Source organism: Callospermophilus lateralis, chromosome X, assembly GCF_048772815.1.
Source record: "Callospermophilus lateralis isolate mCalLat2 chromosome X, mCalLat2.hap1, whole genome shotgun sequence".
Taxonomy (NCBI): Eukaryota; Metazoa; Chordata; class Mammalia; order Rodentia; family Sciuridae; genus Callospermophilus; species Callospermophilus lateralis.
The window spans coordinates 19907240-19934314 of NC_135325.1; the positions used below are offsets into that span (position 1 = coordinate 19907240).

The 27075-nt window shown below is 31.3% G+C and overlaps 1 protein-coding gene across 3 annotated transcripts in view; it reads right to left on the reverse strand.

Annotated features, from left to right (window-relative positions):
• The window catches only part of Dmd (dystrophin), a 2011337-nt gene that overhangs the window by 1291106 nt on the left and 693156 nt on the right, over positions 1–27075 (reverse strand). For all 3 annotated transcript variants that reach the window (XM_077107047.1, XM_077107046.1, XM_077107045.1), the window contains 6 exons: positions 25370–25515; positions 22024–22236; positions 19625–19738; positions 18407–18562; positions 11198–11368; positions 4985–5167 (listed from right to left, as the gene is read on the reverse strand). In XM_077107047.1, coding sequence (XP_076963162.1) covers positions 4985–5167; positions 11198–11368; positions 18407–18562; positions 19625–19738; positions 22024–22236; positions 25370–25515 — 983 coding nt within the window. The remainder of the gene's footprint in view (positions 1–4984; positions 5168–11197; positions 11369–18406; positions 18563–19624; positions 19739–22023; positions 22237–25369; positions 25516–27075) is intronic.

The window sequence follows — 27075 nt, forward strand, 5'->3', positions numbered from 1 at the left end:
ATTCCACAGAATCCTAGAATAATATATAGAAAGAGGACAAGAGACTGATCACAGATGTATGTGAGCATTAACAAAAGGAAAGAACAATTGTGACCAGATAAGAAAAGAATATTCCTGAACATGATGAAGGCGCTCCCCCTCCCACTGTCTTGACAAGGTCACTGTAAGGATAAGTGCTGGCAAAGCTGTGCTGATGGGAAACTGAAACCATGAGACCCTTTTTTATGTAACTGGGACTTTTCATTTTTATGCTCATGTTCCTGACAGGAGGCATGAGTATGTTTAATGCCAAACCAAATTAAATTTTAGATGGCTAGGACATAACAGGTAGTTCATGCCTCGAAGGCTGTTCTACTACCCCTCAGCATATGGAGGACAAAATAAGAAGGCTGCTCTTCTATCTCAGCACATTGAGGACAAAACTGATAATGGACAGCAATCATTCTCCAAAAGGTCATGAGAATTTTAGGTACCACATTGATTATATCAACTAAGAACCCAAGCCCATATTTCTGGCCTCTTAGAAAGCCTAGTCATTATGCTCATTGCACAAAGCCCACCATATGTAGTTTTATTTGATTAAGGGAAAGTTATGTTATATACTTAGGAAAGTTAAGGCATATAAAGATACATTCTCCTCTTTTCTATAAATCCTCTTTTACTTCATACAGGGACTTATGTTGAGCGTAGTTAATATTGGCAGTAAGTGAACTGATGTGCAGAACTTGCCTTTCAGTGAGAGAGATTACAAAAATATAAGAACTAGCACACCTTGACTAAGAAACAAAAAAACTCTTTGAGAAAGTTTTATGAGAATTAATGTAGGAATTAATTAAAGTAGCTTTATAAGACATACTTTTAGAATAATGTTAGAAATATTATTTTATTTAGATTCTTGGGTTTAGAATTGTTAAATTTTAGCTGTATGAGTTCCTAATATGCTTTAAGAATAGTTTATAGACTTTAGGATATTTTAAGTATAAGATTTAAGGGGACTTCTTTAGATGAAAATTTTAGATTAGAAATAAAATACAGGTGTACTTTAAATTTAAAGGTTAATGATAGGGTAGGAGATTTAGATTCTGGTTATGTAGTTTGGCATCTGTTAATAAGGAAATAGTATATCTTGGGAAAAATAGTACATCTTGGGAAAATCTGAAAAAATATAAATTAGTGACATATTTTATTAATGATTTTGTAGTCATAATAATTCATAAGTAAATGTCACGTCCTGGAAAAATGTAAATTGATGTCACATTTTTCTATACCCCTAGTGATTGTTAAGGAAATGTCACATCATGACAAAATTTGGAAGTTGTATAATCAATGACTTATTCTGAATCCATAATGATGAGAAAAAATTGCAGTAAAAGATGACCCAGAGAAAGCTGCATTAGAGCTCTTTCTCTGGAGATTGCTCCAATGGAACAACGCCTGTCCCATTCTTGGCACTGACGCCACTTATCCTTCAGGACCCCTGGACCCCGCTAGGGCAGGACCCCAGCATGAACAGAGTATTTCTGCCTCTTTACTCTCCCTTACACCAACACTAAAAGATCAATATCCAGAAACTGGGTGAAAGGAGGGCACTGTCAGATCCCTTTTTCTTACTTGCACTTCTATAAAAATGTGCAAAGCTGTAAGATCAAACTATACTGGTGTCAGACTTGTATATAGCATAAGAAATTTAAATTAGAGTAAATTTCAATAACTAAGAGTGAACACAAAGTTACAGAGTCACACTCAAGTATTATTTAAGAAGCCAACTACTAGTCAGAAAGTTGAGTACTACATGGTTGGTTTGGCTACTGGAAAATTTAAACAATTTTGTGCTTATTATTAAGTCAATACTTGTCAGATTATATATTTTTAAAATGTTTAAAGGAAGAAATGCAATTTATTACAAAAATCAAGATATCTTGAAAATAACAGGCAGATTTTCAAATTGAATATTGAAATATGAAAAATATGGTCTTTGAGAAAATATAGATATATAGATAAATGTATACACAGAGATGAGTAGATTTATCTACTGAAGAATAAAATAAATTATGCTATAGGGAGTTAAAAAAAGAATTTAGAACTGAAAGATTAAAAAAAATTACACAGAATCAGGCACACAGAAATAAGAATACACAAAATTGTAAAGAGAAATCAAGAATTAGAATATAGGTTGAGGCTATTCTTCACAGATCAAATAAAGGTTCCCTTAGGAAGGAATGGAGTGACTGGAAAAAAGACAAATCTTCATAAAGATAATGAAGAACTGATAAAAAGAAATAATTTATCTATTCTTATAAGCATACCAAGTGACAAAATACAAATGAATGCAAATGTACACATAGATGAAATAGAGACAAACTGCAGACCTTGGAAAACAGGGAAATTTAAGTGGTACCAGAAAAAATTATAAGAAACAATAATTTGACAGCAGACTTCTTAATAAAGGAAATTTCAGAAGATAAAGAAATAATATTTTAAGTGTTGCAAAAATTAACTGTCCTGACATAATTATATGCTCAAGTAGGCTATTATTCAATGCTGAGGGCAAAACAAAGGCATTTTCAATCATGCAAAATAAAAGAGCATTTGCTACTCACATTGAAGGAAAGAGAAAGAAGGAAACTGAATTCAGAAGAAAAGAAAAGATGGAAAGCAAAATTAATCACAGAAACTAGTAAAATAAGATTGGTAAATCTAAATTATTATTATATAAAATAAAAATTACAATAGAAACAACAATAACATTAACTAATTTGGGAAGAATAAGAAGGTGTAAATGAAATTCTAAGCATATATGTGTGTGTGTGTATACATGTACATATGTATATATATTTATATATGTATATTATAAGATGGGAGAAGTAAATTCAAAATTAAATGATGCTAATGTTTATGCCATGATTTTGTTGAAGAGGTGTATAGAACTATATTTGTTATTGCTGAACTTTACTTATTAAGGTATACATGATTACACATAAGGTTGTTGATAAGATAAAGTATATGTGTAAAATCAGTGGACAAGAAATAAAGGGCTAAATAACTAGTTAAGTAAAATACAAATAAGAAAGTATAGAAGCATCACCTCAGATAAAATAGAAAATTTAATAAAACTTTTTGAAAATTTTGTTAAGATAAAAATAAAAGTTCCCTTTTGAAAATGTACCTAAAATAAATTTTGAATGAACAAAAGATTATCATTTAAATGAGTAAAAGGAAATAAAAGATAATGCTGATGTAAAGAATTAAGAACATAATAATATTTAAGTGTTTTACTTATTGTCAGAAAACAATTTCCTGGATACAAGAGGTTCCTCCCTTATGTAGCTTTGTAGTGAATTAGTTTTTACTTTGAGATTTTTACAGTGGCCATTACCTCCCTTCCCATTGTTTATTTTCTCTAGCATTCACATATCACTAATAAAAGAGATGTGTGTATGTCCTCAGCAAATATAACAGGTTCTGGCATAGAGAATGCTCTTGTCCTGTGTCTGAGGAGTAAACGGGATTTGAAAAAAAGAGCTCTGGTAGACAAAGAAGAGGTTGAAATTTATGATGGAGAAAGCCAAAGATTTCATTAGAAAGTTATAATATTGGATGTATCTAGGGCACTTCATGTGAAAGTTATATTTTTAAATATTTTTAAGGTCTACTGGTCTGTATTTTATCTGTCTTTGAATATCAAACACTTTAACATATAACAATAACTAAGAATAATATCCCTTAATAATAATAATGAGGCACCTGAATTATTTTTCAACTATATTCACAAAGACAACCCTCTGTGTGGAAGAGGACTTAAAGCCATGTCCAATTTATATGCAGTGTCTGGCATTATTGGCATTTGGAATAGGTAAAATTTGCGCTCTTTAGCATAGTATTTGAGAAAGGAGCACTGTAGCTTATTTTTTATATATAATTACATGGTAATCATTTGAGGTAGTTGAACTCATCTCTATATTCAGATAAAGACAGTCTAGAGAATAAGGCATGTGGGAAAGAGAAAACAGGGCTTGTGATAATGAATAGATATAATGTAAAGTGTCAAACAAGGAGCTAGTTAGGAAACATGTCTTGTAAAGAACTCTACAGGGCCCAGCAATTATTATAGATAATTAAAATAACATACACATCTCCAAAAATACTTTCCCACTAAGATACTTAAATAAGTTTATACACATTCAAATACATGGAAAAAAATTTTCTAAAAATCTAAAAATAACTTATTTTAAGAATTTCTATTACCTAATATTCATAATAGTAAAAAAAGAATAGAATAATACTTGCTTCTGTTTATTGAGCACTAGTGTATGAATTCATTTAATTTTCTCAACTACTCTGTGAAGTAGGTATAATTTTTCTATTTAACAAAGTGGAAACAGTTTTGTGCAAGTTAAACAACTGACCCAAAGTCATCAAACTTGAAAGTGCTTCAGTGAGGAATTCAAACCTGTTATGGTTTGCATATTAGGTGATTCCCAAAGGCTTATGTGTGAGACAACACAAAAATTCTTAGAGGGAAATGATCAGGTTATGAGAGGTTTAACCTAATCACTACATTAATCTGTGGATAGGAATTAACTGGGTAGTAAATGTAGGCATATAGGGAGTGGCTGGAGGAGGTGGGTTACTGGGGGTGCATGTTTCAGGTTGTATTTTGTACACGATGAGTGGAGTTGCCTGCTTCCTGATTGCAAAGTCCTGAGCAGTTTTCCTCTGCCATGCCCTTCCACCATGATGTGCTTCACTTCAGAACCTGAGCTATGGAGTTGGTCATCTTTCAACTGAGACCTCTGAAACTGTGAGCTCCAAATAAACTTTCCCTTCTCTATGTGGCTCTTGTCAGGTCTTTCGGTCACAATGATGAAAAGCTGACTTAAACAAAGCCTAAGTAGTTTTATAACAGAACTCATGTTAATCAGTTTGCTTCACAGATGGCCACATCTTGATATAAAATTGATAAGTAACAAGAAAAGCAACTGACTTCCAAAGTCTTGCATTTCCCATTGAGCCTGGTGCACAGCCACTGATAGTTGGTGGTAAGAGTGTCAAGTTCCTTTTTTAAGGCCTCTTGTGCTGCAGGTGGAGCTTGAGCTATGACACTATTTACGGTTTCCGTAAGGAGTTTCACTTTCATTTCCTTTTGCTGAGCCTCTTCTTTAGCTCTCTGAAAAACAAAGAAAGTTTTCACTTCCAAAATGCATTCCTTTGTATCATAACTTTTTTAAAAATAATATCTCTGTTAGGATGAGATTCATAAAAGTAAATCTAGTATTGACTTTGATTACTTCCATACATTTAGATTTAAGTGTAATTGAAAACTTGAAGGAAAGATTGCAATTGGAATATAACAGGTCTTTCATAGGAATAGTTTGAAAAGTATTCTGTACAAGGGTATCTATTGTAACCAGTTATGTATACATCTGTATACATATACAAGAACCAAATATTTCAATAGTAGCTAAGTTAAAGATACTTAGAAATGTGTAGTTGAAATCAGATCTAAACCAGGATATTTGAATAATATTAAAATTAGTAGAAATATCATTATTTAAGTCAAAAGATAATTAACACATAAAAGCCATCTTACTGCCATCTCTGGGACCATATTTTGATGAAAGCTCTGTTTGGCAACTGAAAATACATGAGAGATAATAAAAAGACAAAAGCAGCCTCTGACATCAGGACCTGACTTAGCATTCACAGCTATGCCTTGATCTTCTCCTTTGGAAGATAAACTGTTCCATAGTTCATTGGACAAGACCACTTTGTTACTAGGGTAGATCAAGACAAGAGCAGGATTTTCTATAATCAAGTCTAAATGCAGACCAAAACATCAGCATTGGCCAAACCACAAAATAGCAATCATTTTCCTGTCTTCGTTAATATGAGTGACAGTTGCTTCTTTATCAATTACAACTTCAGCCTCACTAATTTTCCTTCCTTCTAGACAAGATAAGATACCCAATAGTGCGGTTACCTCCACTCATTAACAAGCAATCTAAAGCAAAGTCCTTAATTCCTGCTTCAAATAACCTAACAAGAGCCAATAGGTTCTTACTTGTTCATAGACTCCATGGTTCCCCTTTGTGCATAAGTTTCATCATTGCAAAAAGGAATAAACACAATTTGTTGAATTAATAAAGAGATATGTTGGTGGTCTTGAGCTATATGACATATATTTTTTCTTAACATCCAATGTATATTTTAGAAACACACACAGTTTGGTTCTTCCAGAGGCCAACTATGACAGGACCTTTCAAATACAGTTGATGTGCATGTACTAAGTGAATAGACACTGGTAGCACAATGAGGAATGTTGATAGAAAAGGGAAGAAAGAATATAAGGACATATTTATTAATCCCAGGAAATATTGTCAGTGACTGAAGTTTAGTCCTATTGGAAATCTATGGGAAACAATTCTAGGGTTATCCCATTTGGAATTGAGGGAAGGAAAGCATTATATATACATCAATCCATCATTGTTTGAAGGCTGTTGGGAAATTTTTAGGTTTCTAGTACTTAAAACTTGTCACATAGATGAGAAAGTGGAATTTAGTGGCCAAAAAAAGCCCTCAGGTTAAAAAAAAAATTCAGGTTTCAACAGGTGGAAGATGGGTCTGCATATAACATACTGGTGAGAATTTAGGTATAAGGATATAAATTGAGCTATAAAATGCCTTTATATTTTTCAACATAATCAACCTATCCTTTGGATTTAGTTCCACAGTGACTTGACTTGGCAAATGCAAGTTGTTGTGACTATAAAACATTTGCCTTTATGGTTTCTAATTAATTGAAACTTTTAGTTCAATATTCTAAATAAATCAGTTTTTCTGCATCACTGAACATGGAGTGTGTTTCTATACACACCATATTTTGACTTTAATAATCATAGCATGATCAATAATTTTGACAACTATTAATCACTCAACATGTGCTATTATCTGCTATGCCATCTATGCCACACTGCTACCTTATTGGATCTTTAACAAAACCTTCAGACATGTGTTTTGTTATATCTGCACTGAACATCAGAAAACAGATTCAGAATTTAAAGGTTCTGGATGTTACATTTTTCTCATAGTTTGTTATGTCAGTTTCAAATTCTCATTGAGATGAGAAAGACTCTTATTGTTTTGGATGCAACAAATGTAATTACAAATTATACAAGTTAAAAATAACCCATGCACCACCTATCTAGAAATGCAGAACATGGAAAACACCTTTCTTCAATCTTTAATCCTTCCTATATTCTTTTGTGAAATTGGCTTAGATGTTGGGAAAGTTTCAGAAAAGAGAAAGAGTGAAATTTATTTTCCTAGGTCAACATGAGAAAAAGATTGTGATGGCTTTCTTTACTATGAAAATGGCACAAAAACTGACTGACCAGTATAATTTAGACATAAGCTTCATAAAAATATTGTCTCTTGCACCCTTCCTTTCCATGTATCTAACCATAATATACTAGCATGTGGGTCATGAACAGTATCTTTAACCAGATGTTCTGGAAGTATTGTTCCTTAGAACCACTTTGGAACTTGTTCCTTAGAATCACCTGGAAACTTAGTAGAAATGAAAAATCTCAGGCATTAACCCACATTCACTGAATCCCAAATCTTCAGGGAGAACCCAGAAGTCTATTTCAAATAGTCCTCTAGGTTATTCTGATATTCATTTATGTGCAGGGATCCTGCTCTAGTGATTGAAGAAACACGTATATTTACTGTTTATTATATATATAGTTTTTTCCTAATCTTTAGTAGTAAAGTTAGAATAGCAAAAAATCAAATAAAAATAATAACAGTTAAAATGAAATTTAAGATTTTTAACAAGGTTTTATTTTATAGTTTTTGCATATAGTCATTGCTGATCTCCAAAAGAGTTTTGGAGTCAGATGTTTCTTATCAAACACTCCCCTCAGTTCCTTTATGTAAACAGAAATTTTTTCTTTATGGGGGGAAATAAGTTATCAAAATATCACTGGCATTTCCCAATAAAACACAAGGAAGAAAATAAAGAAACAGAAGTTCACTACTTTTTCTCTGAATAAATCAGAGAGAGATTTCAAAGTATATCTGTTAGCAACTTCTGAAAATAAAGATAAATTTGCTCACAAAATGAACATAGGTGGAAGCCTAGACAAGGTACTCTCAATATGTTGGAAAACTGACTTAAAGAGATTGCCTTGATCAGAAAGCAGAAAACTCAGAAAAAAGGGATCTTCCAGCCAACTCCCTTGGCTGCTATTGCCAGAGGCTGCCTGAGCTTTTCTTCTTTTCAATTTTACCCCCATACTGCACCAATTTTGTAGCTAGAGCAATTATTTAAAAGTGTCAATCAACACAAACAAATTGGTTGGCACATTTCAGGGATTGTTATCAAAATTTTAAAACTTGGGAGAGACTACTCTCCATCCCTGGAAAATAAAAGGTATCTGACTGGGTAGTGGAAAGAGGGAAGATGCACAGAAGAGGGATGAAACCACACAAAGCAACCCAGTGAGAAACTGAGCAGCTGAGCAAGAGTTGACTGTGAATGATCTACTCAGAGATCTGGGGTAGTGGTTATTCAGTATTAGAAGAGATGATAACTGATCATCAGGGAATTGACACATGGTGGGAAAGGTCACATGGGTGGCAAAAATTCATAATTAAAAAAACAATGTAAAATTAAAAAGAATGGCCCAGAATGAGATGGGATGGGATGGGATGGGATAAAATACCTTCAATTCTATTAGTTCCACCATGGATAAAGCTTGCGACAAACACTACTATATTATTTCACCTGTTTAGGGGTTTCAGGTTCTTCACCAGCAGAGAAAATATAATTTATATTACTTATAAAATACTTTTTATGTCTCATGTTTTGGTATAATTTTTCTCATGATGCCCTCACACAATCAAATTTCAAACCATTGCAATCACTTTTCTGAAACCTTCCAATGATTTTATCATTTCATTTAGAATGAAAAATCCTGTGATAGCCTATAAAACTACTGTGTTAATATTTGCCAACTTTTTCAAATTTATCTCAGGTTATTTGTCCTATGTTTTACTCCCTTTGGGTGGGCACACAGGCTTCTTTCACTTCCCAGTTCATTTTAGAATATTTACAGGAGGTATTTTCTCTGACTGGAATGTGCTCCCATGAAATGTTTAGATTTTTTGTTTGTTTGTTTGTTTTGAGAGAGAGAGAGAGAGAGAGAGAGAGAGAGAGAGGGAGAGAGAGAGAATTTTTTAATATTTATTTTTCAGTTTTCGGTGGACACAACATCTTTATTTTGTTTTTATGTGGTGCTGAGGATCGAACCCAGCGCCCTGTGCATGCCAGGCGAGCACGTTACAGCTTGAGCGGCATCACATCCCCAGTCCCCATGAAATGTTTTTATAGTTGTTTTTTTCCCCATAATTCAGATCTCTTGGATTAAATAGTGTTTTCTACAAATGTACTACAAGTCAAACTTTAACATCTCACCATTTCCCAACTTCCTCCCAAACACAAATTATTCTCTATTCTATGAACCTGGTTTGTGTTTTAGGCAAATTACCATGACCCTAAAGAGTTTTATTTGTTCCTAAATTCATTGTTAGTTCACTATCTGCAATAGAATGTAAATTTAAAGAAAGCAGACTGTGGTCTTACTTACCACTTTACTCAGTAGCTAGAAGGATATTTGGCATACAATAAGTATGCAATAAGTATTTGTTGATGAATGAATGATATATGGTATTACTAGATTAGAGTATTTCATAGGTTGTAATGCTCTATAATATCCAAATTCAATCTTTCTTACAGGTTTTAATTATATGTTCTGCATTTAACTCATTCCATATTTGCTTAAACATTTGTGTTTTCATGTGAGTGCTTTCTGATATTAACTATAAGAAATTTATCTGGGCTGGGGATGTGGCTCAAGTGGTAGAACGATCGCCTGGCATGTGTGCGGCCCGGGTTTGATCCTCAGCACCACATACAAACAAAGATGTTGTGTCCGCTGATAACTAAAAAATAAATATTAAAATTCTCTCTCTCTCTCTCTCCCTCTTTCACTCTCTCTTTAAAAAAATGAAATATATCTGACTGATCATATATTTAATAAAGTACACTTAATTTCTTAGTATGCAACAATGATAATAACTACAACAATAGCTATCAAATTTGAAAAATTTGCTTTGCGCCCGGCAGAGTGTTTGGGACTTCTATGTTTCATGCTTTAAACAGTTCTAGAAGGGAGGTGTTCTAGTACTAAATTCACAAATAAGGAAGTTGGAGCTCACAGAGCTTATGCACCTGGCAAGGAACCAAACCAGGTTTTGAAATTGAGGGTCTGGTTCCACATTAATTTTGCTCTGTCATGAGGCCTCAAACCAAATAAGCACCTATTAATATTTCACATAGACTAATTCTATCAGCGTATGCATTCTTATTAGTACATAAAAATAGTAGCTGTCTTTACAGCTACAGGTCATTGAGTGCTCACACTGACCTAGGCAACTTACTTAAATCTAAGTATTAGCATTCAGTACATACAGTCAAATTAGGAAGAACAACAATATAAACAGTATAAAACAGAAGACTGTGTTGATACTGAGTTTCCCAAGCCACACTGAAATGCCACTTTATATATTCAGCTTGAGGTTTTACCTCTAAGACTGTGGTATATACAGGTTCTCTTGGTCCTAAATCAAAGTTATTATATTTTTTGTTCTATGGTTTCAAAATATATGCATGTAAACTCAGTTCTTTTTATCCATATTAAAAGCCACCTGTTAAAATAATTAAAACTTCCAAATTCAAAGAAATCCCTTAAGCTACCAAAGTAACAAAGCATTTAAATATATTTTATATTGTCTATTCTAGAACCCTTTGTCATAGTTTCAACTTGAATTTGCAACAGCTAAAAACAGTTAATGTGATCAGCTGATTCTAATCCTCAACACTACATTATTTCAAAAGAATGAAGTTTTAAACTGGAATTGTCAATGTTGACATTTTGACCACAATGCACTAAACTAATAAAGATTTTAAGACTTTAATAGAAAATATAACAAAATTCGAAGCAAAATTGATTAAAATTAATTAAAAATCAATCTCTACTATTAAACCCAGATGACAGTAGATTGCCATAAGGACAATTTTAAGCAATGTTGCATTCCTTTCCATTATTTCTTTGGTTTATTTGATTTATTTTACCTTCATCTCTTCAACTGCTCTCTGTAATTCATCTGGAGTTTTATATTCAAAATCTCTCTCTAGGTATTCTTCTTCAGCTTGAGTCATCCATTCATGCATTTCTGATAGATCTTTCTGGAGACTTACAGTTTTATCCAAACCTCCTTTTAAGGCTTCTTTTCTGGCATATACCTTCCATAAAATAAACAAACAAGCAAAACATGAATACTGACAGTGCCAAGACATTATTATTACCATGTTATTGAATGATGTGTAAATAACTAAGATTTGATAGTAAAGATGAAATGAAAGGATTATATTCATAAGAAAAGTAACTCATGTTTAATAATTAGTAACTCATGGGGATCATGTTTAATCTCACATAAGTGTGAAGATATAATATAGCCATTTAATTGGAATACATAATAAAATGACCAGTTTGCCCTATTTACAATAAGTTAGCTTTTGTCTTTGACAATTCTTTTCTGTGAGTAGAAAAAAATATAAAACTTTTAGCTAATGTTTCAGTTGTAAAATTATTTTATTGGCATATGTAGAACTAATTGATCATTCTTTCAGTTTTGTGACGATGCTTTTATGATTTTAAATATCTTAGGTAATTAAAAATGAAACAACTACAGAAAATTCTCATAAAACAAAGCAAAAATGAAAATGTATAAGATAAACAGATAATTCACAGAAAAAATTATGGCTGTGTAAAAGATGTTCCAATACTATTTATATGTAAGTAATCACAAGTGAAAATTAATCATTGTATTTTCTTTTTAAAATATTTATTTTTTAGTTGTAGTTGGTCACAATATCTTTATTTTATTTATTTATTATTTTTATGTGGTACTGAGGATCGAACCCAGGGCCCCACGTGTGTTAGATGAGCACTCTACGGCTGAGCTACAACCCATAACTAATTATTGTTTTTTCATAAGTAAAATAGTATGGCAAAAAAATTAATAAATATGCTCATTTTGGCATGGGTGTGGGGATATAAAAGTTTACATACTGTTTAGGGAAATACATAACCTTTCATAGTAAGCTGATAAAATATATTTAAAATATTAATGTTCTTGAACCAAAGTCTACTCTGTCACTTTTAAGAGTAAATCATTTCAAAGTGTACAGAGTTGCATGTACATTGTTTAATTCAGCTGTGAATAAAGCAGCATGTTGGGAATAAATCCAAATTTGCTTTCATGTGGGATTAATTGAATATACATACCATGGGATATCATATATCATCAATTTGTGTACTGAAATAAAATGTTACACCATATATTTTTAAGTTTAAATAGCAAGCTGCCAAACAATATGTGAGGTCATATGGAACATCTGCTTTTTAAACCCTCATAATTTTTGGAAATATTAAGAATGTTTCCCATGGAATTTATTACTCAATAACTAAAAAACAGCAAAACAAGACATCTAAAACAAAATCATATACACTAATAGCTTGTTACAAAGTACTGAGTAGTATTATAGTAATTATAACTAGTGCTTCCCTCTCAAATGTAACTATACTCAAAATAATTATTTTCTCTGGGATTAAACAAGGTTTGATATTTTAACTAACAGAGTTCTAATAGTAAAGTTTTAATATATACTGCATAATTTTAATAAAATAAAAATTTCATGGTACTTTACTCAATACTCAATATGTGTAGAAATTCCATCATGTTTATTTCCCTTACATTTCATAACCCAACCAAGTTGAATTTGATCAATGTTTCACTTTTGCTTTCCTTTTCTAGATGAATATAGAAAATAATTTATTGAAATATGAATAACTGTTCCAGTCTGCCACATCAAGAACAATATGTCTAATCATTATTCTAGTAAAGGTATAAATACCATTTTGTACAGTTAATAAACCTATAGTAAGCCTAAATAAACAGGTTGTTAAATTTCTATGTAGACAATCTACTCTACTATAATCATTTGAAGCAGTTGGAGAAGCTACAAAAATATTGGAGAGACTAATGAAACTTAGTCCAAACTTGTAGTAAAAATATATATATATATATATGGCATGCTATAAAACTAAACTAGAGGAAAGGGATCAGAAGTGATTTTTTTTCCTTAAGAAAAAAGGTTATAAGGCCATTCTGAGATGATAATACAAGTGTATTGGGAAGAACATTGACTTAGGAATCAGAACTCCTAGAGTCAATGCAAAGCAATCTAACATCATTTCTCTGTAGTTCAGATTTATAACTAGACAATTTCCAAGGTCTTTTTCCAATTTGATCCACTACAGCTTTATGAATGATTGGAAAGACTAAGACATGCAATGTTTGCTTTCATATGTTAAAAAGAATTTCTGTGAAAAGATTTTGGTTAAAATTACAATTTTGCTTTATATCTTTAGTGACTCCAATATGCTTACTTCAAACTGTCCAATCTATCCAACAGTGTCAGCTGATTACAGCATATTTTCATAATAGATAAGACAGGAATTTCTTTCTGTTTCCTGTTATATACTTTATAAATCGAACATTTAGCACTACTCCCCCACCACACTTTCTTTAATCTCTGATCTCAGAGCAAAAGATGACTTTGGTCTTGTCCAGGGTCAATGAGTCCTTTTCAGAGCTAATACTCTGAGGTCTGTATTTCCCTGTATCTTTCCCTCATTTTCCTCTGTATCTTTCCTGAATTTATAGTTCTTCAACTCTTCTCTCGTTTCTTTTAGGCCGCCATATTAATATGTTCACAGACTCTCCTATGATTTAAAGAAGTTAAATTAAGCAAACATCCATCTTACCATAATTTTATACAGTTCATAATTTTAAAGTGCAATTCTCTCCTTTTTCTACTTAATGACCTCTAGAAAATTGCTAAAATATAATCTGTCTCTGTCCTCACCAATCCACTGTAACTCTAAGAACATTAAGGTTTTCCTGATTCTTGATCTAATATATATCTTCCAAACCATCTCTTACCTTTTTTTACTTTTCAGAATTTGTTTCTTGTAGCATTTGAGTCTCATAATTATATTTGGCTCCTTGAAACCCATACTTTCTTGACATTGCAGCTTTCTTGGCCAATTTTTGCACATATTTTCTTTTCTCAGTTATTCTGTTGGCCTTCTTTTACTTGCTGACATTTAAATATTTCCCAGAGTTCTGTGGCTAGTCCTCTTCTTGTATCATTCCAATCTCTATTTTTAAGACCTTTTCTTATTCCATTTCTTTCTTACATTTAAAATAGTGTTTCAGATCACTTTTTTCCATACTGCCAACTGTGTATTTATATCTAAGTGAATGATATGCACCAGAACTCCATATGCCTATATTTTCTCCCAAATCTGTTCCTGGGATTATATCCTTGATCTACTTTCATAATACCAGTTGTCAAACATTAATCAGCACAATACTAGTAACAGATTATGCTTTAATTCTTTCTTTCAGATGCATTCCTAGGCCAATACACAGGCTTAAATTTTAGAGTACCTTGAAAAGTTATTGAGTAGAAGAGTGATATCTGACATATTTTGAAACCATCATTCTGGCTGCTATGCTGATAATAGCTCCGTGGGAAGGGACAAAAATGGCAACATGAGACTTGTTAGGAATCCTCTGCAATGGTCTAAAAAAGAATGATGAATTCATCTAGGGTAAGAGCAGAAGGATGTTGAGAAATTGCTGGAACTTGGGAATTGTATAGTTAGAACCAACAGCATTTGTTGATCTATTTTATGTTTGGGTGTGAGAAAAATATAGGAGACAAGAAGACCTTAAGGACTTTGACTTGGGTAGCTGAAAGGATGGGGATGCCAGGATGACTACCCAGATAGCAGATTGTTGAGTATATCAGAAATTTCAGGGATTTTGTCTGGGTATGTTAGATTTACTGTATACAGTAGGCATACAGCTTATATCTATTGTAATGCATGTCTATATTTTGGATATATATATATATATATATAATATCTCATACACACACGTACACACACTCTAATATTTCATTCACGTGTATGTATTGAGTGGGAAAATGAATATGCAGTCCTAAGATTCAGGAGAAATTTCCAGAATATAACAAAAATTGTGGAAGGTAGAATTTATGAATTATATTTGAAATTATGATGTTGTATGAGTTGACCTAGGCAATGATTGGAAATAGAGAAGTGTGAAGGCTGATCTATGGAATATGTCCACATTGAGTGGTCAGCACATTGTTCCAGTTTGCTCAGAACAACATATTCCCTCCTTGGGTAATTACTATTAGAATAGGAAAATATACATACCACAAAACAGAAAAAAACAGTAATGAGCAGAGTAATATGTATTCAAACCAGATCCATTTCTATGTAAGAATGAGGGAAAATGCTATGAGAAGTTTGGACAGTAAATAAAACACAATGTCACAAGAGGGTCATATATTTCAAGTTTCTTCATGTCTCTCAATGTTCACTAATATTTCCATTTACTTTTCTAGTTTTATCTCAATTTGAACAACAGCAATTCATTCCTAACTGCTTCCACTAGAGCTCCTTCAATTTATTCTCTGTATAATGTGAATACATAGTAATTTTTAAATAATTACTTTAAATTATGTCACTCTTATATCTAAATATCTTTGATAGCACCCAAATGCATTTGACATACAGACTAAATCAATGTGATTTTTGAATGAGCTCGTGACTCTTATTTTTCATCCATTTTTCTCTTTGAGCTGCTCTTTCCAATGGCTTTCTTTGATGGCCTCAAATATGCACACTACCAACTGAGCTATAGTCTCAGCCCCTATATGCATTTAATTTAATAAATATATATGACAATGTGAATATATGAATAATTATAAATCTCCTTCCCTCTCTCTCCTTTCCTTTCTCCCTTTTTTCCTTCTTTTGAATGTTGTTGCTTAATTTATGAAATATTTCTTTTGGGGGGGTACTGGGGATTAAACTCAGGGGTGCTTAACCACAGAGCCACATCTCCAGCCCTATTTTGTATTTTATTTAGAGATAGGGTCTCATTGAGTTGCTTAATGCCTTGCTTTTGCTGAGGCTGGCTTTGAAATTGTGATCCTCCTGCCTCAGCCTCCATAGCTGGTGGGATTACAGGTGTGTGGCATTGTGCCCTGCCCCAGCCCATACCATCCTCTTGCCACTCTGCTTGGAAATTTGTGGGATATTTCAGTAAAAGTTATTGTTTTATTTTAGAAATAGCTAAAATCTTGATTTTTTTTTTCATTTGGGTACATGATATTTGGAATTTAAGTTAATTTTAACCATTTTATACCTCCAAAATTGCATTATGAGACCTCCAAATATCTTCAAGTATTTCAAATACTTGACAATTTTGTTTCTATTTGTGTTTTTCTGAACCTTGACATCTAATATTAGGTAACAAGTCATCTCTAACCCAAGAAAGAACATCATCATTTTGTATGTAGATATTTCTATGATACATAGGATTATACTACTTTTCCATTCTTTTGTCTAGACAACTGAGGTGGTATCAACAACCAAGCCCAGCTTCACTTCTTTTACTTTTCTATCTTTCTCTTCACCTGAGTGGATAATTTCTTCCTTTTAAAACTAGATGATTTTTTTTCCACAGGGAGAGCATGGGTAGTATGATACTCCAAGGAGAAGCAGAAAGATGTAAAACCTTGTAGAATTGGAAAAAAAGTTCAGATCATGGCTGGGTTCTATAATATTTTTGTCATGCAGGAAGCTGATGTGTTCAAAATACTTCTTTTGAACAAAAATTTTTCTAGTGTGCATTATAATAGACAGGTCTTAAGCCAAGATGTTTAAGATTTAAGGTGTTTTTAAAATTACAGTTGTATAAATTGTAAAAATATTGAGATTTCTGTAACATCAGTGACCTTCATAAAATTTTTGCTGTCGTTTTTCCCTTTGCTCTAAATAAATTGGTGGTATTTTTTCAACTCTTCCATTATGAACATTCCAAAAACAAAAACCTTTCACACAGGTCTTCCAGGAAACTATCAATGGTACAATCCATTATTTAAGTGATGATTTTTTCATGAAAAACCCTTATACCACTGACTTGCTATAGGAGAAGCATGCAAGTTAGTTGACCCAAGGTTATCTTATCTGTGAGTTAATAGAACTGTTAAAATTCATCAGTTAACTGTAATAGATGCACAACTTGCCTTGACCATTGGTTTTCTAAATTCTTTTTCAAATTGAACTTTTACCTTTTGGCATTATTTCTTTTTAATTTTTAAAAGTTACTTAGAAATAACCAAAGGCTAACTATCTCTAACACATATAAATAAAACTCTCATTAACTTCAAAAAAGTTATTAATGGCAAGGCATAGTGGCACATGCCTATAATCCCAGCAACTCAAGAAGCTGAGACAGGAGGATCACAATTTTAAGGCCAGCCTCAGCAAGTTAGCAAGGCCCTAAGTTTTAAAGTGTCAAAATACATTCTAATAGAATGTATAATGAATTAGAACAAAATTTTTAAAAGGGTGAAAAAACTAATAAAAAATAAAAAGGGCTCAGTCTCAATCTCCAATACCAAAAATAAAATAAAACAAAAAGGCATTGATGAATATTAAAGTAATCACTGCCTGGTGTAGGTCAAAATTTATCTTTTGTATAAGAAATATTTGTTATATACCACTAATAAATATAATAGTTTATTTTCCATAGTTTAATCATTAAATTTAAAATGAATATCTATAATATATATTGCTATATGAAAACAAATAACTCATAAGTGAATCTAGTTTTTTTATTTTATTCATTATTATTCTTAATCATTTTTCAGTCTTAATTCATTGACTGAAATAAAGGTATTAAAGAAGCTAAACTTTGAAATCTTAACAATCAGAAGTAAAAATTATATAGATTTGTGTATACACATTTAACTTGTTCAATTTATTTCTATATCAAATATGGAGTTTATCTGTTGTTATTCTATTTATTATTAAACATTTGTGCATTGGAGAAAAGACTAAATGAAAATAATTACTATGAGTAAGATCTCATTTTTCAGTGTCACAACTGAGTTCAAGAAGGTCAGTTTAAAACTAAAACAATAAAAAATGTACTATTTAAAATATTTACTATGAAAATATTTCTGTACTCCAGAGAGGCTTATTTAAATTCTGCCTTAAAGCATGAACATAGCTAGAAAGAAGACTTTATATGAAAATAATGGTAAAGGGAGACATTAAAAATTTTCAGTGAATTAAATTGAGCCAAATCCAGTGAAAGATACTGTCCATACCTGACGGCACATGTAATCCCACTGAGTGTTAAGTTCTTTGAGTTCAGTCTCAAGTCTGGATGCAAACTCTGGCTCGGCTTCATTCTTTATCTTCTGCCCACCTTCATTGACACTGTTTAAACTGGGCTGGATCGTCTGAATATCATTGACTAAAAGCTAAGGAAATAATACCATTTAATCTAGCTGAAAAAATATCACGATATATTATAAATGCAACATAAATAGGAACTGCATAAGAATGATGACATTGCATATGAATTTTGTACTTTAAAATATGAAATAGAAAATTCAGTTGATATCTGCATATAGATCTTACAAAAATGTTCAGTGTTTTTATGGTATGAATGAAGTAGGGAATTATCTGTGTGCTACTTATCTCAAAAACAAAGGAAATAAATTTAGTGTTTCTTGGTAGAAAAAATGTGTGAAAATGAAGGGCTTCATACATTACTACTTTTGAAAAGATTTTTATTTTCAAACACAGGATATTACAGTAATTGATTATAGCACGATGGATGTGAAGGTTATTTGTAACCCAGATTTATTTTTTTAGCTTTTTTCCCCAAAGCAAGTTCTTTAAAAAGCTATATTATTGTCTTCTTGCTGTATCACAATGGTATAATGAATATCATTTCATAAAACCATGTTGTGTAATATAACATAGTGCACTATATGTGGAAGGAGTAATGGTATAAATAATAATCTGTAATAAGATATAAGAAGTAGTCAAGGTTTCTTTAAATTATCTACCTATTTATATTATTTTATAAAGTTAGGTTTAAATAAAAGGCAATACTTTCTCATTTATTACACCAGTGATTTCTCAAAGTTGATACTCTTAATATTTTAATGTATTTTTTAGTTGTAGGTAGAAACAATACCTTTATTTTATTTTATTTTATTTTTATGTGGTGCCAGGAATTGAATCCAGTGCCTCATGCACGCTAGGCAAGCACTCTACCACTGAGCCACAACCCTGGCCCCCGATAATATTGATATTCTAGTCTGTGTAATTATTTGTTATGAAGGGCCTGATAGGATGTTTATCAGCTTCCATGATCTCTACTTATTAGATGCCAGCCTTAATATCATTCCTAGCATGTTGCAACAACCAAAACTTTCTCCTGATATTACTAAATGTCCTCTGAAAAAATACTGATCTAATGAAATATTACCATATAAAAGTGTTCACATGAAAGGCATTATATAAAATCTTACTCTGCACTGTTTCAGCTGTTTTTTTAGAATTTCTGAATCTCCAAGAGCAGGCCATTCCTCTTTCAGGAAAACATCAACTTCAGCCATCCATTTCTTCAGTGTTTTTATGTGATTCTGGAATAAGAGAACATTTTAAGGAATTACTGGGTGTTGATTACTTTTTACATAGTTCATCATGATGATATGTCTAAACACAAGCCCACAAACAAATACCATGTTTGAAGGATGTCTCTAAGTAGCTCTTCAGGAAAAGAATATTTTTACTAAGACTGCGTTTTTATGGTCTACTCTATGAGCACTGGTGTATGAAGTCTGCTATTGTTAAAAATAAAAAATTACTACCAAATGTGGTTTTACGATGTTCCTCTCGAGAACATTAAATCATATCCCCCTCTAGAGAAATTTTAAGTTACAAAACAACTCATGATAATACTAACAATGTGCCCTTACACTACATAAAACAAACTATGAACAATAAACTCAATGTAATAGTGTCTTTATAGCCTCCCTAAACCCGAACTTCCACAAATTGTTTTCTACAGTCGACACTTTAAAATAGTCCCTTCAGTTGGGAACTTTCAGACCAAGATTTTGTCAATTTTAAAAAATAAGATTTTGCTTTTAATTTCTTATTTGCCTGACCAGTTTGAAGCAATGATCAGGTGAAAAAAATCTTATCTTTTGCTGGGTGCATCCCAGTGTCATCCCAGTGGCTCAGGAGGCTGAGGAAGGAGGATTGTGAGCTCAAAGCCAGACTCAGCAACTTAGCAAGGCCATGTGTAACTTAGTGAGACCCTGTCTCTAAATAAAAAGGACTGGGGATGTGGCTCAGTGGTTTAGCACCCCTGGACCCAATTCCTGGTACCAAAACCAAACCAAACAAAACAAAACAAAATCCACCTCATCTTTTATCATTCATGAATAGCCAACTACCTCCTAGTTTTCCTCCTTGTTGGACATTGTTTTTGATGCTTTTTTGGTTATTTTTCGAACATGTCCGTCACTTTGTTATTTCTATAGGATTCAACCACTGTCTAGATGCACTATATTCTCTTAATTAAATTTCTTTGAAAATATATGTTTCACAGAATGTTTGCCTTTTAATATAATTAGTAATATTATTAAAAAACACTTGAATAAATCTAGAAGCTTCAACATTACCACCTTCCTAACCTTTTCAAAGGTACTTGTGCCTCTTCCATATCTACACTGTTCTTTTTCCAGTCTTATTGACTTCTTCATTACTGCATTATCACTTTTTGGTATCTGCCTGAGTCTTACTGAACTGAAATCATTCCTGTACATTGTGACAGTAATCTCCTCTTCTCTTTTTCCTTTTCATGGTAATATGATTTTTGGAGGAGCAAAGGGTGGTACCAAAGATTGAACTCAGGGGCACTGGAACACTGAGCCACATTTCCAGCCCTATTTTGCATTTTATTTAGAGACAGGGTCTCACTGAGTTGCTTAGCACCTCACTTTTGCTGAGGCTGGCTTTGAACTCACAATCCTCCCTCAAACTCCCAAGTCACTGGGATTATAGGCATGCACCACCATGCCTGGCCATGGTAATGTTTTGAAAATAAAAATATAATTACATCTTTCCCTCTTGAATATAGTAGTAACAACCCTTTATTATTATTGCTGTTGTTGATGTTAATTCCATTATTACTTGTTTAAAATACATTTTCCAAAGAATGATATTCCAGAGCATTTTCTAATCATATATTTTATTAATCTTTAAACATATAGTATCTCCAGTGAGTTGAACATACTAGTTCTTTTGAAGCTTTCTTCTTGTTTATTTGCAGACTAAAATTTTCCTGATCAAAGTATACTTAAGATAATATGTTCTCACTTGATGTTGGACTTCTTTCCTGCCTATTCCTATAATGTTTAATGCCCTACACCATAAGGCTTTGAAGATGGAGGATGAGGTCATGAACCAAAGAATGCATGTAGCTCCTGGCAAAGAAGAAATGTTTTTTTTTTCATGTATGCTATATGTATGTATATATGTACACATATGTTTATAAATACAGACATGTAAATATGCATATTGTGCTTATAGAATATTTTAGGACTGCATAGTACTTTAGATTGTAAATATTAAAAATAACTAAGAATTTGGACTGGAATTTAAATTCAGAAGCATCTTAGTGTAGTCCTATTTGTATTGATAAAATAATTCTAAAGAAAATCTAAGAACAAGAGCTATTAATTACATTTTTAAATAAAATACACAAATTATACTCCATTGATAAAGGTTTGTGTGTTTGATCTCACTGATGTCTTCAAAGCTTTCTGGGGTTCCAATATCAATTTACCTTTAAATTTGACAGTGCACTATTAGGGAAAATAAGTAAATAAGTGAATGTAACAATCAAAATTTGAATTACCTGTATTTTTCGAAGTTTGTTCATTTGCTCTTCTAGCTTTTGGCAATGTTCTACCAGCTGCGAGGAGAGTTTCTTCCAGCGTCCTTCAATCTCTTCAAATTCTGATTGGTATTTCTGACTAATTTCAGAGGGGGCTTTCTTTGAAATCTCTTTCACAGTGGTGCTGAGATAATTTAAGCCACTTTGTTGTTCTTGCAGAGAACTTTGCAAAGCCTAAAAATTGAAAAGAAAAAGTACATTTATACTAAATAATTAACATTGATAAGTTTCCAATAAATTAAGAAATTAAGCATACTTAAAATGAAATCTATGTGAGTAAATGTTCTAATATTAGTTATATCTACTGGTAATTTAAGTTCTTTATAGGAATAACTTAAACATTATTTAGTGATATTTAAGAATTCATGCCATTTTTAAAAACAATGTCAAACATGCCCAAATCTTTATTTTATTTTACTGAACCAAAGAATTTTAGAACATTTAATTACATTGAACCAGGGGTATAAAATAAGTACATTTATGATACAGTTAATGGAGCTTAACTTAATTATACTAAACTCTTAGACTTATCTCTAGTCTTTTTAAAACTATAACTAAATTATTTTGATATAAGGTAATAATAATTGAATAAATTACCAGATTAAGGGCCTATTGATGCCAGTTAACTCAAGTTTCATATTTTTCAAAAGGTGATATTTTATTTAAGTACTGAATTGAAATTCTAGGATAATTTTGGGAAAATTTTATAAAATTTATTTTACATCTAACCTGCATAGGTTTCTCCTACTCAATGTTTTTTAAATATAAATTTGATTATAAAGCAATAAAGGCTCATAATTTAAGTATGAAAAAATATACAGAACTATTAGGGTTTTATATAAATTTTCCATTTTATTCATAACTAAATATTTACTATCAACCATGTTATATGCACATACAATCATTCCTTCACTTATAATGTGACCTATATCATACAAAAAATTTGACAAACGTGTAACTTTTATCGTTTGATAATACCTCATGCCTATTTTGTGATACTTAATTTTTTTTAACCTTACCTTTAACTTTGCTTATGTTTACTTTATTAAACTGATATCCCATGACTGACTTTTTAGACACTATCTGGCATATAACTATATTCTGAGCTAATCATTGTAAGTAAGCCATTTCCCATGTCACCAGGTATTTTTTTAAACATATGTTTTAGTAGTTTTAATTATTTCCATTAGGTCTACAAATTCACTTCTAGCTTTCCTCATCTGTAAATTATTTTTACATCTATCACCTATCTACTAATATTTTGAATATATTCTGGTTATTACTCTAAGATTTAGACTTTATGCAAACTATATATATATATATATATATATATATATATATATATATATATAAATGAATATGTATTTTATTAGAAGATGTTGAAATGATTTCCTCCACAAAATAAAAATTATATTCCTATCAGTAAATGAAAATGTTTAGCTTATCATTTCCAGAAAAACAGTTAAGAGTTTTTGTGCATATGTGAAAATATAGTATATGAAAAATGGTATCTCATTTTGTAAATCTGTATTTCATCCTTTACAATTCAAGTTATATTTTTTTCATAGATTTATTGGCTGTTTCTGCACACTTTTGTTGACAACAGACTTTCTTACTCATACAAAAATTATTTTCCTTGGACTTGTTTTTCTTTAAAATTGTCTCTGGTGTTTTTACAATGGCTGTTGTTGCTTCCATTGATTTTTATGCATCCTCATTATGTTTACAAATCTGTATTTTTTAATTTCCAAAATATTTTCAACTCTGTATTTTATATGTTATTTCTGGTGTAACTTTTGAATTAGGATCCTTACACTTTCCAAATACTATTTATAAATAATTATCTTTCACCTATTCCTTTCTTAGTGGAAATATTCTTTTGTACTTACCTACTCTGCATTTCCTGTGTAATTTTCTCTACTTCCCTATTGCTATGCGTTTCTATGCATTCTTGAAAATTTATTAGTTCTATTAGGTCATAACTTTTTTTTCAACTAAACCCTGGAATCATTATACCACGTATTAAAAATAACAAAATATAACCATAAAAGATTAAACAGCTACATTTTGCTTGGTTTATAGTAAATAGTTTAAACAGAACAATATATACTAAAAAAGATTTTTTTAAAATTTCTTTAAAATTATTTCTTAGAAGAAGGACTAATCATACAGATAAAGTTTAACTTATTTTTTCATAATCTCCAAATGTAAATATAATATTTAAGCTCCTAAATGTATGTAATGAATGTTTTAACATCTTTTAAAAAATTGAATATACAACTTAGGCTTTTTGAATTAATAGGAAAAGTATAGCAAATATCATATTTTTCATCTTTCATATTAGTATCTTTATCTTTCCAGATATATGGCTGTTAAAAATGGTTACTAGAACTCAAATAAAAAATTAAATATTATATTTGATGAGTATTTACATTCAAGTCAATTTTACAAATGTACTGATTTTACCCTTGTTTCTTTGAGAATTGAGAAATATTTATTTTATTTGTTCTTTTTAGATATACATCATAATAGAATATATTTTGGCATATTATACCTAGATGGAGTAAAATTCTAATGAGGATTGTATTCTTGTGGTTATACATGATGTGGAGTTACCCTGGTGTATATACAAACACAAGGATAGGAAAGTTATATCCGATTAATTCTACTGTCCTTCCTTTCTCCACCCCTCCCTTCCCTTCATTCCCTTTTGTCTAATCCAATGTATTTCTATTCTTCCCCTCCTCACCCTCCCTTGTTGTGGGTTAGCATCCACATATCAGAGAGAATATTTGGCCTTTGGTTTTGGGGGACTGGTTTATGTCATATAGCACCATATTCTCCACCTGCATACATTTACTGCCAAATGCTGTAAGTTCATTTTTCTTTATAACTGAGTAATATTCTATTTTGTGTGTAAACAATAAATCAATGGGGGAACTTTTGGTGGCTTTTTTAATAATTGAAACCAGTAAATCTGAAATTGTGTACTAAACTAAAAATATACTTTGTACATCAACAAAATGTTTTAAATGAGAGTATTTTATATGTACACATGTACATGTCTAAATATACACATACATATATGTATATACACAGTACATAAATTAGTTATATATTTATGGTAGAGAGAGAAAGGTGGCAAAAATTCATAAATTATATTCTCAAAATCTCTTCTTCATTTGTTGCACTGGTAAACTATCATTCTTGTCATTTTAATTCTAATGTTAATTCAAAATTACATCAACATGGTATCTTGATATGAGAGATTCACTGTGTTGTTTATGATATTCAAATATCCACAGACCTGCAACTCTCCAAGTCTCTGCTCCATGATTTCATATTCAGTGACACTAAGCTGAGGTATAGCAAGTTTGTTTTCTGACTGCTGGATCCATGTCCGGATGGTACTCATTGTTTCCTGATAGCGCATGGGTGGCAAAGTGTCAAAAACTATCAAAAATGGGGAAAAAAAGAGAGAATCATTTAACCATTTGAAAATTTTGTCCTATTTACCCAAGTTGTCAAACTCACCCATGAAACTAAGTTTAACTATTAACAAAATGTAGAAATCTGAAATATAGAGTATAATTATGACAATAAATTCCTACCACTTGTCTGGTATGTCAGGAATGTCAAAATTGTACTGAATTTTGAAATCATCCTTGCAAAGTCTATATTGATAAATTCAGATTGTAAGGTCAGGGAACAAATATACAGACAACTGGAGTTATTGTTTTAGAGCCATATATATTGTATTCAGAGAAAATAAGCAGTCTCTAACTACACCTAACTTCAGAGGTTACTTTCTGTGTTTGCCTTTGAAGAAAACAGTATAATTATCCAAAGTTCTAGATATTTTAAATTTTATCTGACACCTCTGATTTTACTAAAACTAAACCAACTGATGTGTGTTGGGTATATATCAGGAATGCTAATAATAAGCCAACATGTATTACCAGATCTAATTCTTATAATTAAATTTGTGAGATATGCATTGTTAAAACTATCTAAAATTAATGAATCTGAGGCTTTTTGTAAAAAGGCATTTGGTAGTGGTTTTGACAAAAAAGTTATATATATATATATATATATATATATATTTGTGTACATGCCTTGTAATAATAAATATATGATATGTATTGATAAAATATATGTGTATACTAGGCCTTTTATAATATATCCTATGTATTATGGAATGTGCCATATACAATATGTGTATGTATGTGTATGTATATATATATATATATATATATATATATATATATATATACACACACACACACACACACACACACACACAAGTTCTGAAGCATGTACATGTGTGTATATAACTTTAGGTATAGTGACCATGTTCAATGAAATTAAACCTGAAATTAAGAATTTTGCTAACAATTGGAAGCCATAATAATGACATAACAGATTTAAAGGATAATCAAAATATACTTCTAGAACAGGAAAAAGGAATATGTGAAAATCAGGAGAAATTGGATGTGTATAACAATCAATTAGACAAGGCAGAATAAACAATCATTAGAGTGAAAGATACATGAGAAATGAATACTTGGAATGAAATAGACACATAGGTTAGAAAATAATACAACCCCAGTATGATAGTCTAACATAAATGTACCCCAGAAAGAATGTGACACAATTTATATATGAAGAGATAATAGCTATTATCCTAAATAGAATAAAAAACATAACCCAAGGTCCAAGTTTACACAATTATATCATTAATTAAATATCATTCATTTTTATAGCTAGGAATTGAGTGTCACTTCTATATGCCAATTCCTTCTACATGAAATAGGAAATTATTTACATTTATTTGGGAGCTCATGCTCAAATTCAGTAGATTTTAATCTGAGCATTTCTGATTTCTCGTTAAATTATCTCTATGGTACTTTAGACTTCACTGTTCCATTTCATATAAATAATGTGTTGTTTTACTACCAACCAGATATTTTTATTTGAATATTAGATGATAATAAACAAAGAGGTACCTCATGA